The 15,476-nt window shown below is 34.3% G+C and overlaps 2 protein-coding genes and 2 pseudogenes across 2 annotated transcripts in view; all 4 read left to right on the top strand.

Moving 5' to 3' along the window:
• Positions 1–825, top strand: part of LOC109124717 (AIG2-like protein A) — a 1,142-nt gene extending 317 nt beyond the window's left edge. Inside the window, exons 2-5 of the mRNA XM_010437555.2 lie at positions 10–82; positions 170–262; positions 378–461; positions 545–825. Coding sequence (XP_010435857.1) covers positions 10–82; positions 170–262; positions 378–461; positions 545–682 — 388 coding nt within the window. The 3' untranslated portion in view covers positions 683–825. The remainder of the gene's footprint in view (positions 1–9; positions 83–169; positions 263–377; positions 462–544) is intronic.
• LOC104720621 lies at positions 1,623–2,021 on the top strand (annotated as a pseudogene).
• LOC104719604 (60S ribosomal protein L5-1) lies at positions 4,087–6,149 on the top strand. The gene is made up of 7 exons (XM_010437553.2): positions 4,087–4,190; positions 4,573–4,642; positions 4,729–4,947; positions 5,057–5,136; positions 5,229–5,345; positions 5,448–5,752; positions 5,862–6,149. Exons 1-7 carry the CDS (start codon positions 4,188–4,190, stop codon positions 5,971–5,973), a joined length of 906 nt encoding a protein of 301 aa, XP_010435855.1. The 5' UTR covers positions 4,087–4,187; the 3' UTR covers positions 5,974–6,149.
• On the top strand, positions 7,537–8,973 carry LOC104719603 (annotated as a pseudogene).

Genomic DNA, 15,476 nt, shown 5'->3' with positions numbered 1-15,476 from the left:
TTTTTTCAGTCAGAGGTTTAGGCTTAAAGGGAGATTGTATCCATGTATTGTACCCCGTGAGAATGGAGAAGTTCATGGAAAGGTTTGATTTGTAGGATCATATCAGCTACTGTAACTCTTGTGGGTTGTTGTGTATTGATCTTGAGAAATTTTGGTGAGTTGTTTGTAGGTACTAGTGGGATTAACGGATGATGAACTTGAGAATCTTGATTGGGTTGAAGGAAACGAATATGAAAGAGTTACAGTTGAGGTTATAAGGAAGGTAAAGTTTTAAAGATTTAATGATTTGATCTCCAAAACCATAACTTAAAAATTAAAAACGTTTTAGTGTCTTCTCTTGATGAGGTTATGTATTATGACTTTTTTGGCACATGTAGGACAACTCAGAGAAGATGACAGTGGATACATATCCATGGATCAACAAGAATGATCCTGATATTGGTGGAGATTGGGATTTCGAGGTTTGATGATTTAAAACTTATTTTTTTAATTAATCTTGTTAGGTCTTTATGAATGTTCACTTTGTGTGTTTTTGGGTTATTAGGAATGGAAACGATTGCATATGAAGAAATTCATAGAGACGTTCAAAGATATCATGGAATTTAAGAGGAATCCACAAAAGGGAAGAGATGATTTCCAATATGTTTTACGCGAAGATCCCGGGAATGCTCCGTCGTCTTGAATGGAATTTGTGTTTAGTATGTTTTTATATATCATCTTTGTTTTTAATGTTCCAAAATTAAATAAAACCTAGAGAGTCTATGACTATGACTATGTATTATCATTTCCTACTCTCTGTGCCATGATAATTATACAACTTCTCGACACAAACATCCGTAAACCGTTTCAGCACCATAATAACTAGATCTCTTACCACTTTAATTTTTATAAAGTTTTAGCTGGTAACAACATTTTTTTTGTTTTTTTTTTGAATTCACTAAATTTTACATTCATACAAAAAAAAAATATTAAATTGTAAATAATGGTGACTGAAAATTGTCCTTGTAACATTCTTTCGTGATAAAAATTAGTTTATGTTCAATTAAATTATGAAATTTTCTTTAACCAAAAAAAATAAAATAGTAGACCATATCGGTTTTTCTTTATTACTAACTGTCGAAGACAAATTTTTTTTTACTTCCCTTGTCGATTTTGCGCATATGATACCATTCTTAGTACACGATGCTATTAATGGGACGATGGGAGTGAGCATCGCAATAGGATATTAAGATCTTTTACATAAACAGAGTCATGACTCGTAGTGCATATGACAAATGTCAAAGCCGAACGCTGAAATAAATCTATCAAAGTCCTTGAAACATATGCGCAAAATCGACAAGGGAAGTAAAATTTTTTTTTGCCAAAACTGCAAAGCCAAAAACTGTCGACAGGTTCATATTAATCAAAACAAAATCAAAAGCTATCAACAGATTCATGTCAGTCAAAACAAAATCCAAAGCGGTCAACATATACATATCAGCCAAAACATACCTTAATTATCCCTATTCATATCAGCAACACACTTGTATGAAAAGGACATTGTCCCTCTTTCTTCTCTATATATTACTTGTAAATTTTAAAGAAGTATAGAAAGAAGGCCAATTCAAAAAGTCACACAATGAATCGTCTCTCGTGTTTGATGCATGCTCGTTATTGGATTGTGCGTAGGATTGAGTGATGCGTTTATATGGAATGAGAAAAATGCTGTATTCTTCAAAAATTCCCTTGGTCGAAACAACGTCTTAAAGATTCATTGTTTATCAAGCGACGATCTAGGCTTTCATTTTTTGCGTACTGGAGAAACCTACGATTTTAGTTTCCATGACAGTATTGGGAAAACATCATTTTATTGTTACTTATGGCAAGGGCCTAATTTCAAGTTCCATGCAGAATTCGAGGCATATGAAGGTGGTGGTCTCATAGTTCATTATGGTAAAAAGAACTTTTGGGATGCTAGAGAAGATGGAATCTATTTCACACATGGCACAGAAATGCCTAAATTAGAGTATAAATGGAATTAATAATTAACTGCTCAATGAATAATGCAGTTTTAGCTCAATTTTTATAATGTATTTCTTTTGTCAACAATTTTAACCGATTTGCTCAAATGAGCCAATTATGAGAAATATTGTTTACATATGTCATAGAATGCAGTTCGCATTTGTACCAAATTATTTGGTTTGCCATTTGCATTACGAGAAACCTAAGAAAAAGAAGAAAAAACAAATCTCCCCTATAGTTTTGAATTTCGTCGAAATATGTAGAAAAGTCAGTTGGGGAGACATCATCTTCCCCATATTTGAGGAGTCCGCAAAGAAAATTATGTCTTGGTTGTCGGCATCAATCATACATTTCATTGCCCAAACAAACTGAAGAAAGTGATTTATCATAATACTGTCCATGAGGATAGGTTTTTTGAACTCATGTGTATTGTCCTTGGCACTATCTAGCAATTACATAATAGTTGAAATTTCAAGCTAGTCTAGAGTTATGTTTTAATTTTTTTGGTTATTGGTTCTTGAATTAAGTAAGATGTCAACAAAATGAAAATGGAGAAATTTACACAAGATTTGTTGTATTGGTTATGTGATGATTGGGGGTGAAGCAGCATGGACTTAAGATCAACTAATTCTATGTCTAGTGGGTTGAAGCGTCATGGAAATAAGACCAACTAATTCCAGGTCTAGTGGGTTGATTAAGATTCATAATAGTTTTTTTCAACCACATACATGTCTAAAACCTAAAAAAGATAGTTTACATTTTACATATAATTTCTTTGCCACGAAACAAACCAAATAAAAGAAAAACGAAACGAAAAAGTTCAAATAATTTTTACTATAAATAAAATAATAAAAAAGACAAGTCATCCCAATGAATATTGAATTATCTTCAAGCTCTAACTGTATTAGTAATTTTTGAGGATACAAAAAAATGGTTTTGAGTTTTTTTTTTTTATTATTTTCTAAATATCTTTCTCTATTACTTTTTCTTATATCTTCTACCTAGCCATTGTATCCATTAAAAATGAGAGAAAATGAAGTACGAATACGATCGAAGAGATTAGAAAATAAACAATTACAAGAAAATAAGATTCCAACCAAGATCTATACTTAAGAAGAAGAAGAGGCAATTACAACATTTTCCAAATAAAATTTCCAACCGAACTTTGGCCAACTTTACATAAAAACCCGAAAAACTTGATGTAAAATTAATAGTACATCAGACATAGATTCAAAAAAGTCTAAATAAATATAACATTTCATCAGAAGTTTAAGAAAATAAGAAATTAAGATTCTTTGTTAAGAATATTAAAACAGATCACCAATGGCTTTTCTCAGCTCTTGCTTGATCATTCCTACTGATAGTCCCACGAAACTGCATAACAAAAATCGTTATGTGAGAGTTAATAAAACTAAAAATATGTCTCTTCCAAACATCAAAAACATTGGTTTGTTCATAATCAATTTACCTTGGCCTTGAGATTCAATGTGAGAAATTTATTGAGTGTGTGAGATCTAACAAAGAAGATCTACGATCTAAAGCATATGTTTTACCATTTATCTGATGAAATTTTGGTGAAAACCTAAACGCATAAAATAATAAGTATTTAAATATGAAGTTATTAGTTTTTTAAATAAATATTTTAGTATCTTTTATAAATTTTAATTATAAATCAAATTTAATAAAGTGTTTGGTGTTTTAAACATTTATATAATTATATATTATATTTATTATATTTTAACCGCTATTGCACCTACTGATCGGCCAGTCTAAAACTCCGACAAACACATACATTTTAAAATACTAAACCAATAATTTAAAACGTTTAATAACACTTAAAACTATAACCACCGCTTCCCCACCCTCAACAAAAAAAGAGCAGCTGCATTTGAACCACTCCTGACCCTAAAAAATCTTTTTACTTTTTACCTCCTTCACCGAAGAACTAAAAGAAAAACATAAATAAGTGAGAGACGGACTATAAAAAAGTCCAAATATAAAAGCCCATTGAGCCCTATTCATTAAAACCAATCGAGACCGTTAAATATTTTTTCATCCCAAGTAAATCGTGGCCGTTGATTAGAAGAGCCCAAAGAGGAGCCTAGGGTTTTGTCATATAAGCTTGATCTTGCATTAGGTCAATTCCGCCTCTTGCCTTCTCTCGTCACTCATCTCCACAGCAAACAATGGTAAGCCTTTTTAACCTAAGATCTCTCTTTCTCTCCGCCACAGTTTCCTTTAGATTTCTCCACAGATTTTGGGTTTCATTTCGTGTAGAAATCTCCTACATTTCTTTTTGATAGTTATGGTAACGAGAATTCATGAGCCTGTGTTTGTTGTATTCAGTCTCGTAGATGTATATTCTTCATGGGTTTTTGATTTTGAGGATTAAAGTTTGCAACTTTATGTTTTTTTCTCATTGGGTTAAGTATTAAAGATTGAGACTTTAGCTTTTTGTTCTGTTATAGAGGTCACTGATGCGTTTAAATGGATGAAGAGTTTGGATCTTAAGATTTAGATTTCTGTTTGATATATATAGACTAAATAAATTTGGGACCTTTCTGTTGTTAGGTGTTTGTAAAGCCCCACAAGTCGAATGCTTACTATAAGAGGTACCAAGTGAAGTTCAGGAGAAGAAGAGGTATATTGATTTGACTCTTAGTTTCGTTTACTATGCTTCTCTTTTGTTCAACCTGTTCTGAAAGCTGTTGTTTCATGATTCTGTAGATGGAAAGACTGATTACAGGGCAAGGATCCGTCTTATTAACCAAGATAAGAATAAGTACAACACACCTAAGTACCGTTTTGTTGTAAGATTTACCAACAAAGACATAGTGGCGCAAATTGTGTCTGCAAGCATTGCTGGTGACATCGTTAAAGCCTCTGCTTATGCACATGAGCTGCCCCAGTATGGACTCTCTGTTGGTCTTACCAACTATGCTGCTGGTAATAAATCAGTTGTATACTTTTGCTTTACAATTTTTTTATGTTTGATTATGTGTGTATGACTTCGTGTTTTTTTCTCTGTTGGACTTCGTGTTTTTTGTCATGCTAGCTTACTGTACTGGCCTTCTCTTGGCTCGTCGTGTTCTGAAAATGTTGGAAATGGATGACGAGTATGAGGGCAACGTTGAGGTATGTTGTGCTTTTGATTTCATCTTCAAGTTAGAGGAGCTTGAGATTTTTTAGCTCTTGATTAATAACTGAATCACAATTTACTGAATTAGGCTACTGGTGAGGACTTTTCTGTTGAACCAACTGATTCCAGGAGACCTTTCCGTGCTCTTCTTGATGTTGGACTTATCAGGACCACAACTGGAAACCGTGTGTTTGGTGCACTCAAGGTATTAAAATGGATCTCTGTTTTCATGTGTTCTCATGTGTTGTGTTTTCATGAGCAAATGGTGATTCTAGCAATTCTTTTTGTTTGCTTCATGAAACTATAGGGTGCTTTGGACGGTGGTCTTGATATCCCACACAGTGACAAGAGATTCGCTGGTTTCAACAAAGAGAACAAGCAACTTGATGCTGCAATCCACAGGAACTACATCTATGGTGGCCATGTTTCAAACTACATGAAGATATTGGCGGAAGATGAGCCAGAGAAGTTACAGACTCACTTCAGTGCTTACATTAAGAAAGGAGTTGAAGCTGAAGGCATCGAGGAGTTGTACAAGAAGGTTCACGCTGCTATTCGAGCAGACCCCAACCCAAAGAAAACTGTGAAACCTGCTCCCAAGCAACACAAGAGGTAAAAAAACAAATAAGCAATTTCACTACTGCCTTCAATAATATTGACTTGTTGTTGTACTGGTGTGTCTTACTGGGTTCTTGACTCATTGTGATATAAAATAAAACAGGTACAACTTGAAGAAGTTGACTTACGAAGAGAGGAAGAACAAGTTGATCGAGAGAGTTAAGGCATTGAACGGAGCAGGTGGTGATGATGATGACGAGGATGATGAAGAGTAAATCAGACCAGCCCTCTTTGTCTCTTGCCTTTAGTAGCGTTTTACTTGAGTGTTTTCAGACCAAAACAATCAGTTTTTGTTTTCACATTTTAGTTGCGTTTGAGGATTTTGATTTGGAGGATATGTTTTCTTTGAAGAATTTACCATCTATCTTTTATTACACCACATCTTCAAGAATTTTCATGTCTTACCCTGGCTTCCTATATAAATTTGTGGCTAATTAATCTTGCGTCTATTGACATTTCATCACTTTCAAAGAAGGGATATTAATGAGTTAACGTTTCTCTTACGCTTACGAATAAGAAAAGCCGCTACATTATTTAACCAAAACATTGCGTAACATTGCCCATAGGAACCGAAATCGAAATCATATCAAGCGAGGCCCCGACAGCCGTCCAAAGGAATCGATCTCTAGTGTGACCGTAGATATTGTGTTGATCGTTTGATACCATGTAATTTTAAGGGCTCTCTAATCTTAAAACAAACATTTACATAAGGTTAGAGCCCATAATTTTAAAAATGTAAATTGGCCCAAAAATTCCTAATATAAGGCCCAAAATTTGCATTAAAAGTCTATATTTTTAAAAAGCTCTAAACTATGTCATAATTTTGTCTATAAAATGGTTCAGATTTTAACCAAATATCTCAAAAAAAAATATGTATTTAAGGAAGAAAAACTCCATACAATATATATAAAACCCAAGAGCTCAGATTTATGTTGGCCGGGTTCACTCCGCGGAAAATCTTTGGAAAGATGAGTAGTTTTGTTGTAGTTGGGAGAAGAGAAGAATGGTTTTGATCTTTATCTCTCACTTTTGTATGATGGAAGTAAAGGGGAGTATTTATATTGAGGTCCTTTACCTGATATTGATATGGTAGGAGTCAGTTCGAGTTATCCTACTTTATGAACTAGGATGACGCGAAAACGCGTTGGTGTCAGTTGTTGTGGCATGGAACTTGGAAAAATGAACTAATTGACTTGTTACTATGCGTATGAATCCATGATATAGAACATCTCATTATTACTACTAACGCAATTGTTGCTTGTATTTGAGGCTGTGTAACATATAATAAAATTATTCCGTTTGTTGCTGGGACAAGTCGCGTTTGTAGTCTTAATTATACTTGTGTCGCCCGTCCAGTCACCTAGTTGTTTGTTCGAAAGAAAGCAGTAAATGTCCCAACAACAACAACGCATGAGATTAGAAAAAATATTTACTACTACTGTGAGACCTTTTTTGTTTTCTTTTTAAATATTTGACTTTATGCCTTTAGGTTTAAGACACACTTACTCAGAGACTTCAGTAGCTACATTTATTACGCTTTTCACCGCAAAATCTAACACGCACACTCTTTCTTGACCCCACTCTCTTCAGTCTTTACCTAACCATGGTTAAAAAACATCCAACCTTAGTTCCCTTGATTAAAATATCCCCAAACCAAAAAAAAAATCTAAACTTTTTTTATTTTATTATATGAAAATCATTAATTTTAATTTAATAGTATTGTCCTTTTTATATATATACAAATTTCTTTATTTGCTTCAGCAACAGTCGTCAGCATCATCATATCATTTTCTTCTTTTCCTCCCCTCTAAACGAATATTACCCAAACAAAAACAAAAAAAAGTTAAAATAATCTCAAAAAGCTTAAGAACCTTTTTACTTATCTTTTTATTTCTTCTTCTCCATTTTTCTATTCACAATCTCTGAAACTCATACCAAAGCTCTTAACCCAAAACCCTAAGTTTCTTTTTCTATATTTTCTTTCTCTTCTTTACATTAGACTATTAATGTTTTAAGCTATGATGGATATGACTCCTACTACCATAACAACAACAACACCAACTCCAACTCCTAAATCACCCGAACCCGAATCCGAAACTCCGACCCGGATCCAACCGGCGAAACCCATCTCCTTCAGCAACGGCATCATCAAACGCCACCACCATCCTCTCCTCTTTACTTACAAAGAATGTCTCAAGAACCACGCGGCGGCCACGCTCTCGACGGTTGCGGCGAGTTCATGCCGTCTCCGTCGTCTATCTCCTCCGATCCAACTTCTCTCAAATGTGCTGCTTGTGGCTGCCACCGTAATTTCCACCGCCGTGATCCTGACAACAACAACAACAACAACAACGACTCTTCCTCCCCAATCCCTCTTCCTCCTTCCGCCGCCGTAGAGTATCAGCCTCACCACCGTCATCATCCACCACCACCACTACCTCCACCACCGCCGCCACGTAGTCCTAACTCATCTTCTCCTCCACCAATCTCTTCCTCATACATGCTCTTATCTCTCTCCGGTACTAACAACAACAACAACTTAGCTTCTTTCTCCGATCTCAATTTCTCCGGCGGCCACCACCACCACCACAACCAACGTAACCTTCACGGATCTCGTAAAAGATTCCGAACAAAGTTTAGCCAGTTTCAGAAAGAGAAGATGCACGAGTTCGCCGAACGACTTGGTTGGAAGATGCAGAAACGTGACGACGACGACGTCCGTGAGTTTTGCCGGCAGATCGGAGTTGATAAAAGCGTTCTCAAAGTTTGGATGCACAACAACAAAAACAATTTCAACCGCCGTGACCTCGCCGGAACTGAGATCCGGAAAATCGATATCGGCAGCGGAGGAAACCACGCTCCGATTCTCTCCGGCGAAATTAACAACAACAATAACGGACACCACGGCGGAGTAGGAGGAGGAGGAGGAGAGCTTCACCACAGTGTTAGTAGCGGCGGTGGCGGAGGAGGATTTGATAGTGATAGCGGCGGAGTTCACGGCGGCGGTAACGTCAACGGTTCGTCGTCGTCGTGAAGTTAAAGATGAGATCAGTCTCAGATTAATAAGAAAGCTTTAGAGTAAGCTTACTTTGTATTATTATCATCGTTAATAACTTTTTAATTACAACCTTTAGTTATGTTTGTTTGTTCTTGCATTATTATTAGTTTTGTTTTAAATGAGGAATAATAATTCCATAACATTCCGAATTATATCATTTCATTTGTTTTAATTTGATTAATGAACCCGAAATGTAATTAAGTTCCACTTTAAAAAAATGGATACACTTTCATGTGGTGATCTTTGTTTCGGATCAAGAAACAAAAAGATAGAAAGTAGTAGTATAATAAACTTTTGAAACATGATTAGATTACTATAAATATTCATTTGGTTTCTTTCTTATCTTTAAAAGTACTTTTCTTAATTTTATTTGCGACCAAACTAGAGATGTGTATGTGTACTTTTTTCTTTATTAGATCCTCTTAATTAATGTTCTTTTTTTAAAAAAGCGATGCGTAATTTGTATTTTCTATATTAAATGATTAGCCATCGTTTCTTTTATTAGCATTTTGTTAATACTATTTTCCTCATTTAATCTATGTCCTTGTCATGGATTCATTCCGATAACCTATTTTTGGTATATATGCTTAGTTTTAATTATTCTCATTTGACAAGTACAAACAAAGAATATACCTTTTTTTTAACTTAAGACGAAAAATTAGTACAATTTCATACTCAAGTCATTAGATTTAGACATAAGTATTATTGTCTCACATCGTAGCAGGCATTATACTAAATAGGGTTTAAGGAGTGGCACTAACACTAATGATTGAGTTGATGAAATAATTTATAACAGTAACTTTCCATTTGAGGAAACGTAGGGATGAGAGTATTGATATGTCGGCTCTCACACAAAAAAGAATAGTATTAAATAAAGAGATTAGGATATGGGTATCTCCCATACGGGTTTGTTACAATTATTTTAAGCAAAAATTCATTATTAATATTTGAGTAGTAGTATTCATTATTTTGATAATGTAACGCATTTAGTCAAGTCACAAAAATATCTTTCCGTATTATCTCTTTTTGTGGGGACAAAGCTTTTGCACAAGCTGAGGTTATGGCCCTAACCATATACCATGTGCACCACTTATTAAATAATTTATTTATTTTCCTGTAACGTACCAATTTAGTCATCAATACATACTATCAAAAACAAATCAAAATTTAGCCATCATAATGCCAAGTTTCAACTTTTCTTCTAATTTATAAGAAACTATTCCTATATTTAGAATTGAAAATAAAATATATTAGGCTAAATAAGTAAAAAAGAAAATTATATATAACCATCAAAGTTAGGATAAGTATATCTATCAGAAAATTAAATAAGATATGACAAACACAGTATATATGTTTTTTCAATAAAAAATGAAATGAAAGCATGTTTTGAGTTATTAAAAAAGTTCTTGATCGTATAATAGATTATAAAATCTTTGAGATGAATCTCGCAAAACTAATTACAAGATAATTTTTTTTTTATAAATCCTTCGCATTACCTAGTATCTATGACGATTTTAGTTTTGTTATTCTAAAGTATATTGTTGTTAATTAGTTATGTGTGTTAAAAAAAAAAAATTGGTTTTAAGACAGACAAATTTTCTCTTCTCGAATTAGACAACCAACAAAGGAGTGATACTATAATTTGATGTATGGTTGATACCAAAAAAAAAAACCTCCCATGTACATATTATTCTTAATAAATAGTTGGACACAAATTCTGAACTACAAGATAACAAATAGTTCATTCATAAGAATATAACTAAAAACAGTTGGTTTTTTAGCTGAAATTTAATATTTATTGACATAATTATACATGGGAAGTTTTATAACACTATATATGAAATAAAATGTTCAATATATTATCAAATAATTGGACATACATTGTGAACTACAAGATAAAAAATAATAATTGGTTCATAAGAATATAATCATACGCAATTGTTTTCAGCTGAAATTTAATATATATATTGACAAAAAGAATTTTACCCCATATAAAAAAGGTTTCACCACAAGTTTTTTACATTTATTAAACAAAGTACAGTTCCACCATATGATGGACAAATGTAGTAGACCTGAAAAGAAATGGCCCACCATGTTTTGTCATAAATGTCTACATTTTCAAAATTAAATGTGCTAGTACATACCAATTACATATTGTAATTGTATAATGTTGCAATTTTATGGAAGATACTCATGAGAAAACTATATACAAATTAGGTATGGATAGGTTTTCAATATTATAAATATAATACTATGCATATAGTAAGGTTGGCATTTACCTTTCTTAAGCACCTAACCGTAATTTATATTTTTCCTTGCCAAATTGATAACCAACATTAAGCAAAAGTGAAAACCCTTAAATATTTTGTTAATAAAGTATGACACCAACTTAATAAGGTGAAAATAGAGATTTGTTTTGGGAGATTACTTGTGAAATTCTCTAACACCATTTAACAACAACAAAAAGTCTTAATTCAATAACTACAATTCTACCCAACTTTATCGCCACTTTCTATTTCACTGTATTTTTTTTAGTGTTCGGATGCAATCTATTTCACTGATTTTTTTGTTTTTAAAGTTTTCGGATGCAATCTTGATTTATTTGAATAGTTGAATTGAGTAAATAAATATTAGACATTAGTAGGTTGGTCCGGACTAGATATATATAAAAGAAAAATAGGGTTTTCAGACTATTACTAGAGTTTGAAATGCAAAGTCCTAGGCATTGTCGAGAAAATATAGTTATCGATTGTAAAGGTCGAATAATCTATATAACAAGAAACAATGTATACTTTTCTAAAGAGAGACCATAAAAAAATTAATCAGAATATATCTAAGAAATATCAAATTTAGATATATTGTACCTATACTGGTTGTGTTTAATATAAAGATCAGAGAGCTGAAGTACTTCTCAAGTGGAAATCGATAATCCAACACTAATTTGTAGATAAATAGATTGGTTTCGAAGTTACTGTAATAGTAAAAGAAAAGAAAATAGTATGAGGGATAGAGACACGAGTAACAAAAGAAAAGTCCACAAATTCTAATTCAGGTCCAGCACAAAACATAGGTTAGTTCTTTGGATTTAAATGCTTCTAAGGTAAATTTATTTTTGATATTTCCCCAACAGTCCCACTATCCTTGTTAGGTCCATTTAGTGTGTGTTTGTACAAAGTAAGTGTTTCTCTCTATGTTTGAAAAAGATTATGATTTTGGAATAATTAAAAAATGTCAATGTATTTTGTAGCTGGCCCTTGATTAATTATCTAAACCACTCCAATCAAAAAAAAAAAATGGATAGAAAAGTTGGCAATAAAGATGAGGAGGTTTGATAAGTTCAGATTGTAATACCCTAATGGTACTAACAGTCTTGCAGTTGTAATACTCTAGGAAATTTCTCAGGTAATTATGAAGTATTAAATCAATAAATTAATTAGGGTTCATGCAATAAAAATCAGATCTAGAACTCTAACCTTTTTGGTAAAATAATTCAATTCTCACTGCAATTATTATCTAAATTTAAAACCAGAAAATCTAAATATCTTTGTAAAATTTCAAGTTAAAAATCAGCTTTAAGAACAAGTTTAGAAAAGTTCACAAAATCACTAATTCAAATCTCTTTGTAAAAAGTAATTTTGTTCGTCAATGGTTTTAATCAGGAAAACAATTATATTCTCATATCAATTAATTTCCCTAAGATAATAATTCTAGGTGATCAATCAAGAATTATGGTGAAGAACAACCAAGGATGAAGATCATAAAAGATTAAGAACCCTAAAAATCACAGATCAAATAAGTCATAAAAACCCTGTGAAAAATCATAAACCTAACAAGCAAATTACTCAGACATATTTAATGAAGAACAAATCATTCTGAATAACATGCAATAGATATTAAAAGTAAAAAGAGGGAGTTTAGAAATCTTCTCTCTACAAAGAACTCAGATCTTTCTCTCCCAAAAGCTCTTAATATCCCTCTCTCAAAAACTGCTAGAAGATAACTTAAGGGTCTTCTAAAACCTAAAAACAACATATATATACATATATATATGTCTTAAAACACGTCAGGGACTTGTGTTGCAATTTTGGAAAACTTTGGGCAGAATTATAAAACTTCCAATTTCTTGTTCTCTCGTTGGATAAACAGGGGTGTCGATCGATGCTCCTTCCGTGTCGATCAATGCTCTCACTCAGATCCGACTCCAAGTTCTTTTCCTTCGGTTAAATGCTCCAAAATCATCCAATTTGCTCCACTTCGCTCCATCCATGCCAAAATCCTAGATAACCTGTAAAGACTCAAAAACAACCTAGAAACAAATCAAAAGACTCAAAAAGCACACTTATATCATGGTCAAAAACCGTAAAAACCATGATATATCAACTCCCCTAGACTTAGCATTTGCTTGCCCTCAAGCAAAACAAAAACTTAGACCTGTGAAAGAGGTTTGAAAACATAGGAACTCACTCAACTGCAGATAATTGATCTTCGCACTCTTCATCGCCTTGACTCTCAAGAACTTACTTCATATACTTTGTCATTTGAAAAGCATCAACATTCCTTACACAAATCCCACAATCCTCTGGAATCCCTAGTCTCACCATTGTCATCTCATTACATAAATTAAAGCAAGTACAAGTGAGTTCTTACCTTGGTGTATCGATCAGTGGCATATGGACTCTCTTCAGACCAAGACATTCTTCATACATCTCCTTTCCTCTCCCTTTTTTCACTTATATGAGTTGATTTCTCCTAACTTTCTCTTGTTTTTTTTTTCTAATCAAAGATGTAAGCGAATACCGAGGTCATTGGTAATTTACATATCCCTCGCTTCCAAGCTTTGTGTGATCATTTGACTCAAGAATAGAATATTGAGGTCACGGGTAATTTACCTACCTCTCTAAACTGATCAAAAGCATCTCATCTTTTATTCTTCCTTTTTTCTGATCTTTCTCTCTCTTTATTTTACACAACACTGAAGGGAAGAGAGAGGGGAGACATACTTTGAAAAATTGCACTGTCTTGTATGGCCTGGAGAAGAAGTCTAGTCCACTGATTTCCAACCCCAAAGTAAGAGATTAAGTCCGGTTAAAATTCTGATAAAATTTGAGACAATGTTAGTCTTTTCCACACTTCAGTTCTGAGGTCAAGCTTAGTCAAGAGTTATTAGAGTGTTAGCCAAAGAACAGTAACCATTAGTTAGAGATCATAATTCAAAAATTTTGAAAAATTTGACTCAATAAAAACAAAAATCGGTTTTGACACACTAAAAACCAAAAACTATGTTAGTAGTTAGTACTAACCTCCCCCAGACTTAAACGACATTGTCCCCAGTGTTTTCAAGCAAGGGACAGGTAAAGAAACAAAAAGTGTGTTGAACAATTTTAATGAAAAGATGAATTTTCTCGAGTTACCCATTGGTGCCGACCGATGCCAGAGTGGTGTCGATCGGAACCCTCGGCGAACAGTGAATACTTGGCCGAAACTCCTTGTTAGTTGCAGTTAGTTGTGTTCTTATGTTGTTGGATCAATCCTTTGGGTGTTAGTTCTGTTAAGAAGCACTCAAACACAAACACAAGTTAAAAACAACATGATAGAGAGATATTCATAAGTTCAAACAAATTTCAAACACAAACTGACTCAATGCAAGAATAAAAATGACTCAATCCTAAAAAGGGAAAAAGATAAAGAAAACCATGATCAGAAGCTAGCAAAAACATCATCGTCATCAGAGACGGAATCAGCAGGTGGTGAAGATGCTGAAGGTGACCTGCGCGTAGTACGACCAAGGCAACAGCAACGAGACAATCGAGAAATCGCGTTCCAAATGGCATGCATGGTGGATGTCTGGTACTCTTGGTAGGCGCCCGGACTCATAGTAGCAGAAGGCTGTGATGGCTCCGGAAAAACAGGAAAGTCAAAGGCTGCAGTGCCAGAAGAAGATCCAATCTCAAAACCCCCAGCAGGGTTAGGACCGTCTAAGTCCTCAGCAGGTGCAGCAGCGGCAGTAGCCCGTGAAGTCCGATGGCGACGGGAAGGAGGAGCAGTGACAAAGTCAGCAGCGGATGGAAGAAAACGCAACTGCTCTGGATCCTCTCCAATAGTAGTAAGATCAGGTCGCGGAAGGCGAACAAAGTGCTCTCCAGTCTCATCCATGAATCTCCACAACAAACCTGGTTTCATCTAGGTTGTTCTCCTCATATATTGCTCATCCATGAGAGCCCGCTGTGGCAGAACACTGTACCCGTCAGTCGGGATGTTTTAAATCTTGCGCTCGCGACCCAAAAACAGCTTGGTCTGAAGGGAGACCAAGTGATGTGCAAAAACAGCACCAAGTTGGGCGATGAAGGGTCCCGCCGCACAGTCAAATCCGGAATCAATCGTCCAACTCCAATCCCCAATAGATAAAGCTCAGCAGCTCTCATCTTCTTAGGCTCCATCTTACATTGAAAAGTGGTCCCAATAGCACGAAGGACATATCGAAATGCGGGATGGCGAACATTTGTCTGAACACTCTTCTTAGAGTCATAATCTCTGTTTCCTATATAAGACCACAAACACCAACATCCAAATAGGTCTGAGGCAAAGCAGTACCTTCGAAAAATAGTGGCCAGCCAAAAACATCACATATCTCCTCCAATCTCATCGTGTACTGTACCCCCC

Source organism: Camelina sativa, chromosome 10 (genome assembly GCF_000633955.1).
Source record: "Camelina sativa cultivar DH55 chromosome 10, Cs, whole genome shotgun sequence".
In the NCBI taxonomy this organism is placed as follows: Eukaryota; Viridiplantae; Streptophyta; class Magnoliopsida; order Brassicales; family Brassicaceae; genus Camelina; species Camelina sativa.
This window is presented reverse-complemented; position numbering and strand designations above follow the sequence as displayed.

What these genes read in the sequence shown, in the direction of transcription:
- LOC104719604 (XM_010437553.2), top strand. An exon ending in GAAGTTCAGGAGAAGAAGAG is followed by an intron (nt 4,643 to 4,728) that starts GTATATTGATTT and finishes ATGATTCTGTAG; the next exon opens with ATGGAAAGACTGATTACAGG. An exon ending in TCTTACCAACTATGCTGCTG is followed by an intron (nt 4,948 to 5,056) that starts GTAATAAATCAG and finishes TTGTCATGCTAG; the next exon opens with CTTACTGTACTGGCCTTCTC.